Source organism: Dasypus novemcinctus, chromosome 27 (genome assembly GCF_030445035.2).
Source record: "Dasypus novemcinctus isolate mDasNov1 chromosome 27, mDasNov1.1.hap2, whole genome shotgun sequence".
In the NCBI taxonomy this organism is placed as follows: Eukaryota; Metazoa; Chordata; class Mammalia; order Cingulata; family Dasypodidae; genus Dasypus; species Dasypus novemcinctus.
The window spans coordinates 29,308,572-29,327,411 of record NC_080699.1 but is presented as its reverse complement, the minus strand read 5'-3'; the positions used below and the strand labels follow the sequence as shown (position 1 = coordinate 29,327,411).

Genomic DNA, 18,840 nt, shown 5'->3' with positions numbered 1-18,840 from the left:
GGCAGATATTAAAGAGAGAGTTTTCCCATTTTTGTGAATTTGGCTGAAGAGGACAAGGTTTGCTCCAATAACAGTTTCCAGCTTCACGCTGCTCCCCGGGTTGAAATGCCTCAAGAGATACTCAGGGCAGGTTTTTCAAAGCAAACATCTTGGCATGTCCCTGGGGGCCCAAGCCAGGCTGAGCCCAGAGGTGTTCTGAGTTAAAGTGATGTCTCATCCTGAATGATGGCCAAGCTACCCTGCACCCCAGGCCGGCTGTGCTGACAGCAGGGAGCACAGCCCTGCCGAGCGACTCTGAGGAGGAGCCCAGCGTCCCTGCTCTCCCCGTGGCACCCGGGCTTGCCTCGGAGGCCTCACCTGAGCCGCAGACCCAGCTCGGCTCTACTGGGGAGTGAGGGGACAGCGTAAGCTGCTGATGTGGCCCAGAATTCCCAGGATAGCTCCCAGGCCAGGGGGAACAGGGCACCTGGCCCGAGAAAGCAGGGGCGGGGAGAGCTCCATACACCTCCACCTCCCTTCCCCAATCCCTGATGAGGGTCTTCAGCCCAAAGGCTAAAGGGAAGAGGGGGGGCAAACCAGATCTCAGGGGAAAGAAGCTACAGGAGAAGTGGTCACCGATCCTCACTTCTGGAGACCTCACTGTTCCCAAGAGTTAAGCTTGCAGGAGCTAAGAGTCTCCCTTTCCCTTCTGCAGAGTCTTTTCAACCACCCACTAAAGGATCCTCCTTTCTGGAAGAGGAGGGCTGGTCTAGATTAATTCTATCTGACTTTGATCTAGGTTAAGGGTTTTCTGGAAAGCCAGGTGTGGCCCAGAGCCAGTCTAGGACTCCATGGGTTAAACTGCCGGGGACCCATCCCTGACTCTGAAAACCATCCCCAAATCCAGAGCGGTCACCTAGGCAGGACACGTCTCTGCCGGGAGCCTCCCCCAAGCACATCCCCTCTTCCCACCGGCACCCCGTTCAAGGAGAGAAAGATCCAGCCTAGCCCAAGGAGCCTTTTCCTCCGGCAGCCACACACACAGCCCTGCAGGGAACCCGGCACCAGAGCCCTCTCCGGCATGGCCAAGTTTCCCCAGGAAAATCCACACCTTCTCAACGAGATAAAAAGCTAATTCACCCACCCATTTGATCGTGGACAAGTGAGAAGAGGGAGAGGTGAGGGTTTTTTTAAATGGACAGCACAACTATTCTGACTACTTCCACGGTTAGAACACAGCTACCAAGCACCCCAAGCAAGAAAAGCCTTTCACATCCCAATGTGGAGCACAGAAAGAAGCATTTGCAAAGTCCCAAGGTGTGTGCCTGTGGTGGAGGTGGGTCCACCAGGCATTCTAGAAGACAAATTCTGGCCCTCATTTTTCTCTCCATCTCCTGGGAGGGAAGCTGCTCGGTCACAGGGTCTCCTAACCTTTTTCGTTCCATGGATCCCTTTGCCGGTCAAGTGAAAATCACGGACCCCTTTCTAAGTCCACACCACACCATGTATTGTTTAATTAATATATCGCACCCAAACCAACATGCCTCACAAGAACTATGTTTTCTGAATTTCAGTTCAAGCTCATGGATCATGGACCCCTTAATACAAACCCCGGCTCTAGGGGGTCAGAGACTGCCCACCGGAAAGCGAGGGGGCCCTATGAGCCAAAGTGAGAAGGGCCCCCTCAGGATGTGAGCTGGGCTAACGCGGTACAATTGCACCATCAGCCTGAAGCCGAGTCAAGAGAGGGTTCTTTCTTTAAGTTCCTTGCTGTGCACCACCCCTTAGCACCCCCCTCAAAGTTGGATAATCTTTTCAGCTCCAGTTTGATTCTCTCCCCAACCCCCAACTCCCACATGCGCCCAAGGAAGGAGCTGGCATAAATCACTGCAGAGGTACAGAAGCTGGGTGAGCCAGCCAGGGTAGTGCAACTTTGCAGAGTGTGCGACACCCCGCGAGGGCGAGGGCCCACCTGCAAGAAAGACCTCTGTAGGGTGCTGAGGAGGTGGGGGCACACGGGCTGAGGAGAGAGAAGGGAAGGAGGGGACGGCTCATCCCTTCTCTACTTACCAGGAGAGCTTGAATCCTTTCATTAGTACAGTCTCGATAATCCACTGACCGTGTCCTTAGCATCCCCGTAATAGCTCCGGAGGTCCCAGGACATATTTGAAAGGATGACGAAGTCCCCAAAGAACAGAATCCCATGTAATGCGACTTGAACACAGAAAGAGAGAGAGAAGAGGGCGAGAGAGAGAGAAAGCGCCAGCCGAAGAACTGCGACCGCTGCCGCTTCCCCCTTCCCTGGGCTCAGAGACCAAGGGCAGCGCCTGCACACCCAGCCAGCGGCTGGAGCTCCCCGGCCGAGCTGCTGCTGCCACCGCCGGTTTCTGATGAGGATGGGAAACGCTGGCAGGACCACAAAACAAGCCGGGGAGTTGCCGTCAACAGGCCAGGGGCTGGCCAGCCACCCACCCTCACCTCACGCCACCGGCTCAGACCTGCCTTGGGGCAAGAACTCAGGGAGGGCCAGGAAGGAGAGCGAAAACCTAGCAGAACCTGCACCCCTCTTCCCCCAGGCGGCAGCTCCCGCAGCTCCATATAATCTCCTAATCAATGCAGTACCCAAGCAAAGCACTGCCAGCCACTTCCGCCCATTTAAAGACACAGCACATGTTTTGTCCCAGGATGGGACGGAACGTCAGGGAAAGGGTGGGTACGGAATTTGGCGCAGGAGAAGGGGAGAGCGGCAGATGTATCTGGGAGCGAGCACTGCACAGGCGGCCACCGGCAGGTTAAAACCTACCCCCCATCCCCGTGGGGGGAGGGGAGCCTCGGCCCCAGGCTCTCAGCAAACCTCGGGAATCCTAAGCCGAGCTGACCTGAGAGGCCCCTTGCGGGGTGCGGCCAGGTGTCCGAAGGAGGCAGCAGGAGACCACCTTAAGTGGAACGCTCACCCACCTCGCTGGAGGCGGGGCGAGTGGCTGCAGGCGCCCGCTGCAGCCCGCGGTTCACAGAACGCTCAGTTCTCTTCCCCTGCTGGAAATTGCCACGACTTCGACTGCTCAGGCGCCTGGTGAGGCAGCAGCTTCTGGTGAGGAGGCAGCGCCTGCAGTCACCTGGGGCCAGGGATCCTTTGAAGGTGGCCACGACGACCGAATTAGGATTTAAGCAACATCTTTCTGGCCGATACAAGGACACCCAGAGGACTCAGACCAGGCACTGCATCAAGTGAAGAAGGACCAAGGTCTTCACCTTCAGCTTGACGCACAGTCCACTGAGGAGGGGGAAGTGGCTCCTCAGAGAAAACCCTCCAAGCTGGGGCCCAGGAGTTCCGGTCCCAGCAACGTTCCGGGCGTGGGATTCCTTTTTGCCATCCCCTGCCTTTGACTATCTGGGTCAATAATGCGGATGGGTGAGAATGAATAAAGAGGAGATTAATTATGAAATAGCAACCTTCTGCTGAACCATAATAAGCCGTTCCCCTGAAACCTGCCCCCAAAGCATCTACACCCATGCGTTGCATGCTGACCTTCTAAAGCCACCGCTCTTCAGAAAAACTGGAATGCAGACCCCTGGTAACACATGCGTGCCTGGAATGACTTGCTTCCTCTTTAGAGAGTAAGCCCCATGAAGGCAGGGACTGTGTACCTGGAGCTCTACACCCCCCTGACTAGATGGAAGTGCTTGCAAAGACCAGGGGTTCTAGAAGCCCATGTTTCAAGGAAGTGGCCTCGTTCAAATCTAACAAACGCACTGCACTCGCCCTCCAGGGTGGTAGAGGTACAACAGATTCCGGGAGTGCACAGAGTTGTCCGTTATGATCTAGATAATTCACGCAAAGGGCCTCCGGGATCATGTGCTCTGGTCCCTAGGCAAATGTCACTTGTACTCCAGGTAGAGTGAATAGTCTCATTATGTGACTCTGCTGCTTTCCTCGCCAACTGCTCCTATCACAGGTAATACACAAAACCTGGAGCAAAGCTTCTAAATATTACATTATAAGCACATTATCTTCCATGTTAAAACTCTTTGGTTTTTATCTCTTAATTAATGTAGACTCATAATAAATCTTGCTATAAATGACTTTAAAAGTATACTTGGCTTTTACTCTTTACCTATTTAAAAAAAAACTGTCCTTTATGACCACTAATAGTAATTTATGGAGGGCTTCCGTGAGGCATCCTACTAAGCATTTTACATGCATTATCTCGTTTAATTCTCACATTTCTATTATGAGGTAGTAATAGGCATTATTTTATAGATAATGAGGCTGAAGATTCAAGAATATAGTGTCTTTTTAAAATTTCTTTCTTTATTTATTCTCCTCACACCCTGTGCAGCTTATTTTTTTGCTGCCTATTCTCTGTGTTCAATCACTGTGCATTTTTTCTGTATCTGCTTGTCTCCCTTTGTTGCGTCATCTTGCTGCATCAGCTCTCCAAGGCACACAGGCTACCAGCTCTCTGTGGCGCACGGGCCAGCTAGCCTTCACAAGGAGGCCCTGGGACACGAACCCAGGGCCTCCCATATGGTAGACAGGAGCCCGACTGATTGAGCCACAGCCGCTTCCCAAGAATATAGTATCTTGATATACCTATTGCCAACCAGCTGCATGTTAGAGATTTACATGCAAGCACATCCAACTCCAAAACCATTCTTTTCATCAATATGTATGATTACAAGCAATCTCCTTCCTATCAGGCAGGCTGATTTATAAGGGTGCACATGCTCCCAGAGCAGAAAGAACCCAGCAATGGGTAAAAAAAGAGACTAAATCATGTCAGCCTCTTCTATTACCGGTGAGTTGGCTGGCTTGAGTGCCAGTGGGTGTGTGGGTGTGATATGAACATGAAAAGGGAAGGAAGGAAAAGAGAGCTCAGAGTGTTGGGGAGACGATCATCACCCTTAAATTGCTCTTGGCACTTGTAATTTCTGAAACCAGCCTCCTCACAGACCATTTTTTCTCGTTCATAAAGAAAACCTCAATATACAACACACACATGGCTCTGAAGGGCCATGGAACCACTGCTCTTTCCCTCGGCCAAATGAAAGATTTAAGATCAAGCCAAACGGAAGAACAGGGCTATTCGATTTATTTCTCTACCTCTTTTATCTTCTTGTAACTTTGTATTATATGAGAAATTCCTTGACTGGCAAACTGTCAGCATATTCCAGATTACTACGGAGGTTAGGGGCATTGGAGATCTAGAGATTAACGGTCACACATGTGCAATCCATTCTCCCCTTCTGTATCACTCTCTGCAATCTGGCTGCCTCTTGATATTCACATTTCAAGAAGGGCAAGAGGGAAGTAGATGTGGCTCAACCAGTTGGGCACCCGCTTACCACATGGGAGGTCTTGGGTTTGGGTCCCAATGCCTCCTAAAGAAGATGAGCAGATGCGGCACCCACCACAATGAGCAGATGCCACAAGCCAGCAGATGCCGCAGCCCGTGGGGAGCAGGTGTGGCTCAGGCCACTGGGTACCCACATCCCATGTGGGAGGTTCTGGGTCTGGTTCCCGGTGTCTCCTGGAGAAGGCCAGCAAAATAATGAGCAGACAGACAAGAGAACTATGGGGGGGGGGGGGGGCGCGCGGGTAAGGAGTGGGGGGGGAATAAATTTTTTTAAAAAAAAGGAAATTCTTTTTTTGTTTGGGGAAAACTAAATTCCATTTCAGGCAATTTGGCAGACAAGGTATTCTGATGGACCTCCCTGCTAAAAACAATTACAAATCCTAGATGAAACAAAACATGTAGAAAGAAAAAAGAAATTCTGCTAAAATGCTTAATGAGCCAACAAAAGAGTAACGAATATTTAGAGGCCAAAAATTTAGTGAAGACAGAAACCCATTACAGAGAGCCTTGGGGAGGAGTTTCCCAGAGAGGGCACTTGCAGGACTGGTGAAATGAGCTTCGGTTTCTAGGGCCTCACAGAGTATGGAGCACAGGTTAAGGCCAAAAGCCCACGAAAGAGGAGAGGTGGAGCAGGAAGCCTCAAAAAGTAGGTGCCACAGGTTATAGCCTCGCAGCAAGGGTGATCCTGAAATACACTTGCAAATGCTGCCCAGGAACTAAAAGAAAAATTGCCTGTCTTAAACCTGGGCATTGAATGAAAGGGGGAAAAATCTCTCCTGGTATATCATAATTACAAGCTGATTCCACCCAGATTATAGCCTGAGAGCACCCCAAAAACCTTAGAAAAAGGCAATGTCCATAACAGAAAAGACTGATAAATCCAACCACAGCAAAATTAAGAACTCCTGATCATCAAAAGAGATCATAAAGAGAGAGAAAAAGAAAGGCTTTTCTGGAAGAAGATATTTGCAGCATATATAACTGAAAAAGGAATTGTTTGGAATTCCTACTGATCAATGAGAAAAAAGACAATGAGAAAAAAGGACAGATGATTTGAGTAAGCACTTTCAGAAGAGGATAGAGGAAAGATCAATAAACAATAAACGTATACAAAGGTGCTCTATTTCACTAATACTCAGAAAAATGCTAATTGAAACCCCAGTGAAGGCAGTGGGTGTAGCTCAGTGGTTGAGTGCTTGCTTTGCATATACGAGATCAGGGTGGATTCAATACCCAGTGTCTCCTTTAAAAAAGAAATCCATCAATTTAAAAAAATGGGGGAGGGGGAGTTGGTGGAGGTGCATATTGATTCAACTGTGAAGTTGAATCCCCTTAGGAGGCACCCACCAAGAAGCCTCATAGCACTATTTGTAGAAGCAAAAACAAAATAACTCTCTCACCAGCAGAAAGGCAATGGCAGGGAAGCGAACGTGGCCCAGTGGTTAGGGCGTCTGGCTACCACATGGGAGATCCGCGGTTCAAACCCCGGGCCTCCTTGACAGGTGTGAAGCTGGCCCATGCACAGCGCTAATGCACGCAAGGAGTGCCCTGCCACGCAGGGGTGTCCCCCACGCAGGGGAGCCCCACGCACAAGGAGTGTGCCCGTAAGGAGAGCCGCCCAGCGTGAAAGAAAGTGCAGCCTGCCCAGGAGTGGCGCCGCACACGGAGAGCTGACACAACAAGATAATGCAACAAAAAGAAACACAGATTCCGGTGCCGCTGACAACAACAGAAGCGGACAAAGAACACGCAGCAAATAGACACAGAGAACAGACAACTGGGGCTGGAAGGGAAGGGGAGAGAAATAAATAAATAAATCTTAAAAAAAAAAAAGGCAATGGCATATACCACTAAAGTCATCACTGCCACATGCAACAAAGGTGGCGAAACATCAGGCACAGTGAACGTAGATTTGAGTCAACAGAGAATCAGAGTATGATTCCAGGTACACATAGTGAAGGAACTGTAAAACAAAACCATGTATCTGGGAAAGGAACTCTAAACTGACCTTTAGGCCTGGGTTACAAAGGGGATACTGGCAAAGAGGCGCACAAGTTAGACTCCCCACGCAGCCGTAATCAGATTTTGGAAAACAGCATAAGGGAAAACACTGAAGCTCTGCTCAATCAGTTTCGGGCAAGTTTCCTTCTGCCTCGATGTGCCAATAAGCAGCTAGAACAGAACTGGCCTGACAACTGCCACGCCCCCACCTTTATTTTGGAGGGGTGGAATACCATAAATTCTCAATGCCCACCCCCCCAACACTTTGGAACTCCTGCTTTTACTTGGTGTTGCCCAATTTGATATGTATATATGCACACATATATACATGATACATTCATTTACTTTTTAAAATTAATTAACTAATTAGTAAAAGCAAGGGAATGAAAAACCCAACTTTCAGGAAGCTGGGCACCTCTGAGGAAGAGGGAAAAGAATGGGATCGGCAGGAGGCTTCCACGGTGATGCCAGCGTGTCTTTACCCTCGGGTGAGAGGTACACCCATGTGTGTTTCACTTTTCGTCATACTTTATACATCAAAACAATTTGAAAAGAAACCAAAGTCATTAAGAAAGCAACCGAACATCAATTCTCTTGGATTTTTTTTTGGTGAGCAAACTTGAAGAAAAGGGCAGAGTGGTGGTGGAAAGCTTGACTATGATAATGTCCTGTGTTACCTGCATTTCCAAAAATCAAAGTTCATTAACTATGAACTATAGCATATATTTCATGTATTATTTCCATACCCTTCTATTATTACATCTTTGGCAGTGATGTAAGAAGAATTAGTGGTAATAATCTGATATTATCTCATAATCTGTTAACAAATGTTCCACAACAATGCAATGTGTTGGTAGAGGGGTGTTGTATGGGAATTCTACACATATGCATGATTGTTTTGTTTTTTTTTGTTTGTTTGTTTTTTTTAAAGATTTATTTATTTTTATTTATTTAATTCCCCTCCCCTCCCCCGGTTGTCTGTTTTCTGTGTCTTTTTGCTGCGTCTTGTTTCTTGTTTCTTTTTCCGCTTCTGTTGTCGTCAGCGGCACTGGAAGTGTGGGCGGCACCATTCCTCGGCAGGCTGCTCCTTCCTTCGCGCTGGGCGGCTCTCCTTATGGGTGCACTCCTTGCGCGTGGGGCTCCCCTATGCAGGGGACACCCTGCATGGCGCGGCACTCCTTGCGCGCATCAGCACTGCGCATGGGCCAGCTCCACACGGGTCAAGGAGGCCCGGGGCTTGAACCGCGGACCTCCCATGTGGTAGACGGACGCCCTAACCACTGGGCCAAAGTCCGTTTCCCTGCATGATTGTTTTGTAAGCTCACAACCTCTCTAATAAAAATATATTTTTAAGAAATCCAAGTTCAAAAAAGCTAGCCTTCCTTCCCAAGGCCATGGAGATTCAAAAGTTTGTTGTGCTGGGAGCAGGTGTAGCTTCAGTGGTTGAGCACCTGCTTCCTACATAGCCCCCCCCCCTTCAATCTCCACTTCTGGTATCTCAGAAAAAAAAAACAACAGAGAAAAGTTTGTTGTGTTTACAAGTCTTAAGATGAGGTTAGCTTCGTTTTACTTTAAGCCTCTTGCTACAAAGGTTTCTTCCAAACTTTACAGGATTTGGTTCAATGAAGGATGGGAACAGTTCCTTTATGATTTGAGTAGCTTTGACTTTCTCCTAGGAGCCCCAAGCCCTCCCCTGCCCTAGTATTGTTCTTTCCTAATCATCCAACAGCAACACCTACGTTTCTTGCTTCATCCCTAAGAAGGGCCTGGAAGGGTGAGCAAGGTCCTTCCACCACCACTCAGAACATGATGTGGGGACCCTGCATGCAGACCCGCAAGCCCCAGGCAGGGCCCAGGAATCCGGGGAGGGCTGAACCCTCAAATCAGCCCACTAGCGGCAGAGCACAAGGGAGAACCCAACCCTACCCACCTCCCACCTCCCCATCTGTGGCTCTTTCCTGCTATGGGAAGCTCAGGCCTCCTCGTGACCTTGGCTAAGTCACTCCCAGCCTCCTCCGGCGCCGTCTCTGGAGCAAAGAATAAGGGACGCTGGATGGCAGAACCCTGTGGCCCCTCCAGTTCAAGTCCAGGATCCTGCGCGGCCTCCCTCGCCTCCCTCGGCACCCCTGCCCCTCTGCCTAGGAGAGGGCTGCAGCATTTGGGTGGGGCCGGCAGAACTGGGGCAGGGTGATGCTGCAGTCACACGCTGGGGAATCAAAGCTCCAAGCCCAGGCAGGGGAGGCGTCAGGCGCCGAGAGTGTTATATTTAAGGAGCGTTTTGGAGGTCAGGACGCTAGAGCAAGGAGCAGCGGGGGAGGGAGCCGCGCCGAGAAGCACTCCATTTCAACAACAAGCCTCTGCTCCGTCCTCTAGCCAGAATCCTCTTCCAGACTCCGGGCTGCAGTCAATAGCGCCTGTGTGAGGGTACCGGCAGATGGCCAGAGCCAGTCTGGTCAGGTGCTCCCAGCACGCCCGGCCCCTCCCTCCCGCCCCGGCCCTCTCCTCTCCCCACCCTCTGCCACTATTAGTCACTGGTTGGGGGCGATGGTGTGGGCTGCGGGCACTGGCCTGGCCTTCTGGTCTGTTCATCTGTGTCAGCTCCCAGCGTGGCGCCTGCCCGCCTGTCATTCGAGCGTGTGCACACGCCTGCCCTCCGTTCCCTCCGTCCCCCAAGAGGTCTCATAGGAGAGGAGAGGCTGGAAGACTCTAGAAGAGCAGGCAGAGGTCTGTTGGTTTAAGAAAGCTCCCTCCTGCCCCCAAGGATTTAGTTAGGGTGAGCGAGCAAACAAAAAGATAAAATCACTTCCCCTATCTTTCTCCTCCCTCCCCCCCAATTTACAATCTGTGAATCCAGAATGTTCCTTCAGGCAACCAACAGACTAGGCAAGGTCAAAGCCAAGCTCCAGTTAACTCCAACCTGCCCAGAGAAGCGATGCCAACAGGGTTGACGTGGAGCAGGGCTTCCAAAATGGGGGTCTCTGTCCATTTGAGAGTCTAACCTGGCTGTACACACATTGTGCCCTGTGATTCTCACAACAACCCAAGGAGCTGTTACTGAACCAAAGGTTATGGATGAAGAAACCGAGCTCAGGGAGATCTACTTCTCTTCCCAGTTGTATCCCAACTACTGGCCCTTAGATAAGGCAAAAGAAAAAGGTAAAAGGTGAGGGAAGCATTCTACCAGAGTGCCACAAGCTCGCATGAATTGGAATGACCTGCCTTACTTGCCTCAGACCCCAGCTAAGCTCGCCTTCTCCACCCTGTGTAAGCAGCTCATGGCCTCCCTTCTCCATGGAGACTTTCTGGCTTGATGAGAGAACATGAGCTTTCTGGGCCATGCTCTGTCTGGCAATGGAACTCCTGAGGAGGACTCCGTCTCTCTACCCTATTGGACAGCCCCATTTCCTTCCACCTCCCTAATCATTGCCCCCGCTTCCAGAACACTCAACTGCCTGACACAGTGTGGGCTTATCTCTATGTCTTACTCATCCTGCGTCCCGGATGACAAACCCCCTCTGCTCATAGTAAAAGCCCTACTGTCCCGAAAACCACAAGCACCCCAGAGACACCCCACCAAGTAAGAGAGATAGAAGCTGCTGGATGTCACTCATCGTTCTAATTCAATGCATCGTCAAAGAAACCCCTCTCCTGCCAGATTGAAAAAAGAGGGCAGATTTCTAATTACCCTCTTCCTCCTTCCGGTTTATACTCAGAAGATAGGTGACTGAGGGTGTCAGGAACCCAGGAAGACACTTATCAACTCAGGTTGTCTCACAGAAGGAGCACCCAAACACCCACCGCCAGCTGCTCCATGCTCTCCTTCCACCCAGTGGGGATTTCTCCTCTTTGAACTAAATTACATGTGTTACAATTAAACAAATAGACACACTGAATATGAACTTATTTTAAGAGTGAAATTCTCCTGGCCAAGGACAATAACCTATTGTTGGCAGAGAAACTGCCTGCTGTTATGACAAGCCTAGAAAAACCGCATTCTTAACCGACAGAGGCCTGACCCCAGTCCTGAGGTGTACACCGTGGTTTAGCAAGGAGATTCTGGACTTAGACTGGAGTTCAAATCCGTACTTAACAGCTTTGTGACCTTGAGCAAGTTACTTAATCTCTATAAGCCTAGGCTTCTTCCTCTCTAAAAAGGCGATGATACAACAACTCAGAGGGTTGTTAGGAAAAATCAATGGCAAATCAATTAAGTGCTCAATACATTTTAATCATTATTATTATCATTATTTCCAACCAGGGTACTAATACTGTATATAATGAGAGCAATGGCTCCATTCCTATGCATCCTAATCTACTTTTTATCCTTTAACTAAACAATGTTTTAAAATTTTCCCATGTAGATTTGTGTGTGATATTTCTCTTGGGTTAGCCAGCTATTTATTTATTCAAAATAGCAATTTTAAGAGTTATTAATAAGAGTTACTAATAAGTTCATGACACAGGCAAATTATGGTGATATTTCAAAGATAAATCTGATGTTCTTAATCTCTAAAAGCCTATAATCTAAGAAGAAAGATAAGACACAGGCATTAAATAACTATATTAAATAACTAGGCGGCGGACTTGGCCCAGTGGTTAGGGCGTCCGTCTACCACATGGGAGGTCCGCGGTTCAAACTCCGGGCCTCCTTGACCAGTGTGGAGCTGGCCCATGCACAGTGCTGATGCCCACAAGGAGTGCCCTGACACGCAGGGTGGCCCCCACGTAAGGGAGCCCCACGCACAAGGAGTACGCCCCGTAAAGAGAGCCACCCAGGGCGAAAGAAAGTGCAGCCTGCCCAGGAATGGTGTCACGGAGAGCTGACACTAACAAGATGACGCAACAAAAAGAAACACAGATTCCTGTGCCGCTGACAACAACAGAAGGGGTCAAAAAAGACACAGCAAATAGACACAGAGAACAGACAACCGGGGTGGGGGGGAGGGGAGAAAAATAAAGAAATAAATCTTAAAAAAAAAACCAACAATATATAAAGTAATACTTTCATAAGAGAGCAATAGATCATCAAAAGGACAGATCACTTCTGTTTTCCAAAATGGGCAAAGATTTGTAATTATTATGCCAATATTTCTATCGACTGACAAGTAATGGTGAATATTCTCAGCAATTCTATATTAATTCTATTTGTGATCACTATTTCTTGGTTAGTCAGGTCTTAACACAAGAGTTAGCCAGATAAGGGATGCAGCATTTTTCATCATCCTTTATGGAGGCAAGCGCTTCCTATCTGCATGACAGCTGAACAGATAAGTGCCTTCGGAACCTAATGCTACTACCACTGCCAATACATACAGGTTTATATGGATGGAGAGACTCGGTTGGATTTTGCAAAGCTTCAAAACCATCAGGACATTTTCTCATAAGTGCCTTAAGGTTGAAAACAATGTTTATGTTCACTTGTGTTGTTCCATACCAAGCCACCACCTACCACGGGCTGTTCAGAGAGCCCCAAAGGCTGGTAGAGTGCCATGGAAGAGTTTTCACATAGATCTGTGAAGAAGTGAGAAAATTAAGGACAATGTGGTGACTTTGAAAATATTCAAATTCAATTTTTGATAGCATACCCTTTTTAATTTTGTGTCAGTCTTTAAAACCATTTAATACTAAGAGGACAGCTGAGAAAGACTACTGATGCTTAATATATGTAGAAGTTTTAATTAACTTGACTGTGGAAATTATGGATAGAGTTGATGGTAACACATTATAGTGAGTAGTAGCTGGTTTATAAATGAGATTGTAGCTGAAAAGGGTAGTCTAGGGATGTAAATGTCAACTGAAAGAAAGCTAGAGAATAATCTAGGGATTGAGAAACACAGTAAACCCAGAGGTGGATTAGAATTGTGGTTGATGATACAGATGCAAGAGTGTCCTTCTGTGAGCTAGAACAGACGTACGTCACTATTGCAGGGTGGTGTGAGTGTGGAGAAGCATGGGAAAAATCCAACTATATGACCTATGGGCTATGGTTAATAGCAATTCTGTAATATTCTTGCATCTATGCCAAAGATGTACTGGGGTGATAATGGAGGTGTATGGAAAAAGTGTGGCAAATGTACGCTATGGACTATGGTTGGTGGTAACGGTCTGATGGTATTACCTAATAATCTGTAACAGAGGTTCTCCTATGGTGTGATGTGTTGGTGCAGGGGTGCTGCATGGGAATTCTACACATGTGCATGATTGTTTTATAAGATCACACCTTCTGTAATAAAAATATGTTAAAATAACAATAATAATAGGGTGGGTTGGGGGAAAATACACCAAATATAAGATATGGACTACAGTTAGTAGTAATATTTTGACAATATTCTTTCATAATTTGTAACAAATGTTTCACATTTGTGTAACAAATATTTCACAAATGCAAGGAGTTGGTGGTGGGCTGATGTATGGGAGCCCTGTATGATTTTATGCATGTTTGTTTTGTAACTTCACAACTTTTACTATACACTTCTTGTTTATGTATGTTTGTGTATGAATGATATACTTCAATAAAATTTAAAAATTCTTTAAATATGAATAATGATGGTGGTCATTATATAGTTTAGTTGTGTTTGTTGTTATCGTTCACGGGTAAAAAAAACATGTGGCAATTCTGTGTCAGTCCTCAGTTGTTTTATTTTCAATTTCTCCATGAAATCAAGAAGTCCAGACTCCCCTATAAGGCCTTCTCAGTTCTGAGGTCTCGCCCTACTCGAAAGAAAGGCTCCACTTCATAACTGCCGTGATGGGGGAATGTAAAGAGCTCCTCCAGCCAACTCCCTCAACTTCTGGGGGTCATGTGGGCCACAGAAGTTTCCAATCTATTCTTGAATGTTTTAACAGTGCCTTGGATATGCATGCTGGCACCTACCCAATGTATATGAACAATTATGGCCACTCTCCTAAACTCCAAACCAACTTCCAGCTGTTCCTGAGCAATCTGCCCTTGGCATGATGTTCATGGTCTCTTTGAAACCAACATGGATCAATGACTCTTCAGTCTCGCTCCACACGCCCTGTCCCTGACACCAACAACGACCAATCGCCCAGTCAGAAAGCTGGAATCCACCCTGGACTCTTCCTCTTTCATCTCCCATTTAACTAGGTACCAAGTCATATTGTTTCTAGCTCTCTAAATATGAAGGGCTTGTCTCCTGCTATCAGTTTTACTGTTAACTGCCTTTCAATTCTCACCTTTAAGTTTGCAGTGAGACTTACCCTCTCCCATCTGTTTATCTACCACATTTTTTTTTAAGATTTTATTTTTTATTTATTTCTCTCCCCTCCCCCCCAATTGTCTGCTCTCTGTGTCCATTCACTGTGTGTTCTTCTGTGTCTGCTTGTATTCTTGTCAGTGGCACCGGGAATCTGTGCCCCTTTTTTGGTTGCGTCATCTTGCTGCATCAGCTCTCCATGTGTGGCACCACTCCTGGGCACGTTGCACTTTTTTTCACGCGGGGCGGCTCTCTTTATGGGGCGCACTCCTTGCGCGTGGGGTTCCTCTATGCGAGGGACACCCCTGCATGGCATGGCACTCCTTGTGCGCATCAGCACTGCACATGGGCCAGCTCACACATGGGTCAGGGGGCCCTGGGTTTGAACTGCAGACCTCCCATGTGGTAGGCGGACGCTCTATCCATTGAGCCAAATCCACTTCCCTACCACATATTTTTTGAGAATCTATCTTATGCCAAGTAAAAATGCTAGATGCTAGGGGTTTGGTGGGATAAAAACAAACAAACAAAGACAATAAAAACACTTAAGTCCTGCCCTCAAGGAACTTATAGACCAGTGGGAGAAAGTAGACATATAAGAAAATAAAGTGTCAGAGACAGCTCAACACAAGGAAAGTATCCACTGTCTACCTTGCAGCCAGAGAATACTTTTTCAAAAGCAATTCTAATGGTATCTTTTTTTTTTAATACTTCAATAAAATTTTATTTTAAAAAATATAATATAGTATTACAAGCGGGAAATTGACACTGATAAAGATTTACATTTCCATCACCAAACACACAAGAAAGAATAACAGTTATAAGACATTCCAGCTCAAAAAGAAAACAGAAGGCAAAAAGGAGTCACCAATTTCTAAAGTTCTGAAATCTTGCCAAGCATATGTTGATTTCCCCCCACCCTGAGATGGCTCCCTCATATGTCTGCTCATTGTCTGCTCATTGTCTCTGCTCATTGCTTCTGCTCATTGTATCCATTCGTTGTCTTCTTGTCTTCTTTAGGAGGTACCGGGAACCAAACCTGGGAACTCCCTTGCGGGAGGCGGGGGCCCAACTGCTTTAGCCACATCCCATGGATTTTTCTTGATTAGATTTAAAAGCCTGGGCATAACTGTATGTGGCTCTCAATTCTGCCCTCTGGGCTCTTTGTTTCACCCCCTTGATCATCCTTACTTTATTCATAAGGTAAGGCTTTATTCAAAGGTAGCTTGTGTTTGTAGATGAGTAGTTTTATCCACCTGTTTCTTGTTAGTAGAGTTTTGAGGGTCTTTCTTCTTTTAACTTTATTTTGTACATTTAATAATTGAAAATATAAACAATTAAATAATGGTATCTTAAAAATCCTTCAACAGTCCCAGTAGCTAAGCCCTCTAAGCTCTGTACGAGGCTTTCAGGGTACACTGCTTCCCCGTTGCCTGTCTAGCTTCACCATCTGCCACGGGTCTTCCACACGCCTAAGCCCCAACCAGGCCCAACTACGAGCCGTCACCTGACCTCACCGCGCCCACCGCGCCCCCGGGTGCGCCCCCTCTCCTTCGCCCGCCCAGCACCCTCGGCACCAGCAGCCACCGTCTAGTAACCTGCCACAGTGTGCCAGGCAGTTCACACCCGTTATCTCATTCAATCCGCAGAGCAACCCTGCCGGGTCGGAGGCACCACCCTCGTTTTACAAATGAGGAAAACGAGATCAGGAAAGGCAGAGGCGCCTGGCTCAGGCCGGAAGGCGACAGAGCCAGCGCGTGGACCAGGTACGCCCAACGCCGTGCCGTGTCTCGGTGACGTCCCCTCTCTTTCCTCCCCAGCCACCCACACACACACTTCAGCTCTCAAATCCAGCATTGCTTCCTTCAGAAAGTCCTCCCGGCCTGCCCGGGCAACATTAAGTCGTCCTTCTGCGCTTCCCCTGAGACTTGCACTCCTATTACCACCCTCATTATGCTGCGCTGTCATAATATGTTCACTCCTCTGTCTCTCCAAGCACCTGGAGCGCCTCCAGGGTGGGCACCGTGTGCCATCCATCACTGAGCTCTCCACACCACTCTCTGTTGGCACATAAGAGGCATTTAATAAACAGCCCTGGGATGAATGGATAAACAGATGCTTCCCAACCTCTTTCTGAAGGTTGAAACAGAAACCCCCAGAATGCAATTTATCACCTGTGTATCATGGCGATGCAATAAAAGAGCTCTGAAATTCCGACTCTGGACAGGCAGTCCTCCTCCAGGAATCAAACAGGGACCCCAAAGAGGCAGTGATGTCATCAAGACTGACCGCAAAAGCCATTTCATGCTGGGGTGATTTAACCCAAAGCACTGGTGCCCAATATCGAGGCACATGCCAGAAAAAAAGAGGAAAGGTGAAGGCTAGGGGGGTACTTTTACATGTCTTTAGATATTAAATAAATGATAGCCACATCATATGCAATTGGCTTACCAGTGAGCCTCAATATGAATCTTGACTAAATGGTTCAGTTGCTTTTACACATTATCAGGGTTTTAGAACATCTGTCACAACATGTAGGTGCTCTTTGAAATTGGGCCACAGAATGCAAACAGGCTCTTTTGGGGGCATCTTCATCAGTTAAACGTTCTTTTTTTTTTTTTTTTTTAACTTTGATACCTTTAATATAAAGGTCCTTAACCTTTTTGAGATGCCAGGCTTCCAGAGATGTAATGAAACATGGATACTCTCCCCAGAAAAATTCACTGACATACCAAGTGAAAGAGGCTCATGGACCCTGTCTCCTAAAGCTCATCCAGAGACCTTAATGGTTCATGGGCCCAGGTTAAAAACCTCTCAGCTAACTCTTTCCGAAGTGCTTGGATTCGAGAAGTTACAGGAAAAGAATCACAGTTCTGGGGTTAAGCGGGATCCGTTTCTGTGATGGTACTGTGCCAACTCGGCCAGGTAACTGTGCCCAACTGTTTGGTCAAGGAAGCACTGGGCTAACTGTAATACAAGAGCATTTATGGACTTTAGTCACCATTGACTTTACTGCAGTGGTAAATCATAGATAGCTGATTACAATTACATCAATCTGGGAGACTGCCATCAGCAGTGAGTGATGCTTAACTGAATCAGTTGAATGCCTTAAAAGGGGCAGTGATTCCAGCACTGAGAGAGAGTTTCCCAGCTCGTCTTTGGACAGCTAGCATCTCCCAGAACTCATCAAGAACCTTCACTGGACTCATCAGAGCCCCTGGCTGCAGCCTGCCTGCGGGACCTGGACTTGTGCATCCCCATGGCTGTGTGACAGACTCATATAAAATTGCAAACATTGACAGATATTACTTGTTGATTCTGTTTCCCTAGAGAACCCTGACTAATACAGTTTCCATGATCAATCAGATTTACTTTCCTGATCAAGACGGTGAAAGCAAATGCTAAACCCAGGAAGGCCCAGCTCCAGGGTCTGATTCTAGGCCTGATCCTATAATTTGCACCCTGAATGAAGGGATGGCAAGAGCCTAAGGAAAATAAAGCTCTGTTTCTACCTCCATATGTAAATGCAGGCACAAAGCACAAACAAAAATACCTAAACTACCTGCAGGGTACCCTCCCAAACCACACCTTTCCCAGGGCACTCACCACCACCACCCCTGCCAGAGCCAGTGGGCTGACACCAAGCAAGGCACTTAAATCTCAAAAGCTAGCTTGGGAGCAGGTTGGTGAAAGGTAGGCCCTGGCAAGAGACAACACTTGAGCAACCCAAGGCAACGATGTCACGGCCAGACAGCAAACTGCTTGGAGCAAATCGTTTTGGATCTGGAGCACGGTTACAGATGCCCGCTCCCACGGCTGCCGCCGCGCACTGCCAAAGCGTACAGCACTTTGCACCAGCCCTTGCTCAAAGCGGGTTCCTGAATGTTTGTGGAAGGGGGGAAAAAGGAGAGGGGGGGGAATCCAGGGAGGTCTGCTCTCGTCTAGTTTTGCTCTCCCTAGCTCCTGTCTTCAAAGAAAACGAAGAATTTTAACAGATCTAAACTGGCTACCACCACGGATGTGTATACTTTCCACCACTTGGCCGAGGAGGAGTCAAGGAGCATGGAACAGGTCCCACGGCATGTCAGGGTGGGAGAAAGGGGCAGCAAAGCCGGGTGGGCAGTTCCCAGGGACACGTCTGAGCCAGTAATGACACATACCTGCCCACGGGACCCCTGCTGCGTGGCCTCCGGCCTCATTCTCTCTTCCATACCCATGCAGGGCACCCAACCTGCTCCAGAAGTCTGCACCACCTCCAATCTCCCACCTCTGGGAGAAAGGCGACC

The 18,840-nt window shown here is 47.9% G+C and overlaps 1 protein-coding gene across 8 annotated transcripts in view; it reads right to left on the bottom strand.

Moving 5' to 3' along the window:
- Positions 1-18,840, bottom strand: part of GRAMD1B (GRAM domain containing 1B) — a 200,836-nt gene that overhangs the window by 114,815 nt on the left and 67,181 nt on the right. For 2 of the 8 annotated variants that reach the window (XM_071212386.1, XM_058289424.1), the window contains exon 1: positions 2,050-3,164. The exons of 3 other annotated variants lie outside the window; for them this stretch is intronic. In XM_071212386.1, coding sequence (XP_071068487.1) covers positions 2,050-2,072 — 23 coding nt within the window. In that variant the 5' untranslated portion in view covers positions 2,073-3,164. Of the gene's footprint in view, positions 1-2,049; positions 3,165-18,840 lie in introns of those variants that run through there. 3 more of the 8 variants (XM_071212385.1, XM_071212387.1, XM_058289426.2) reach the window with 3 other exon arrangements.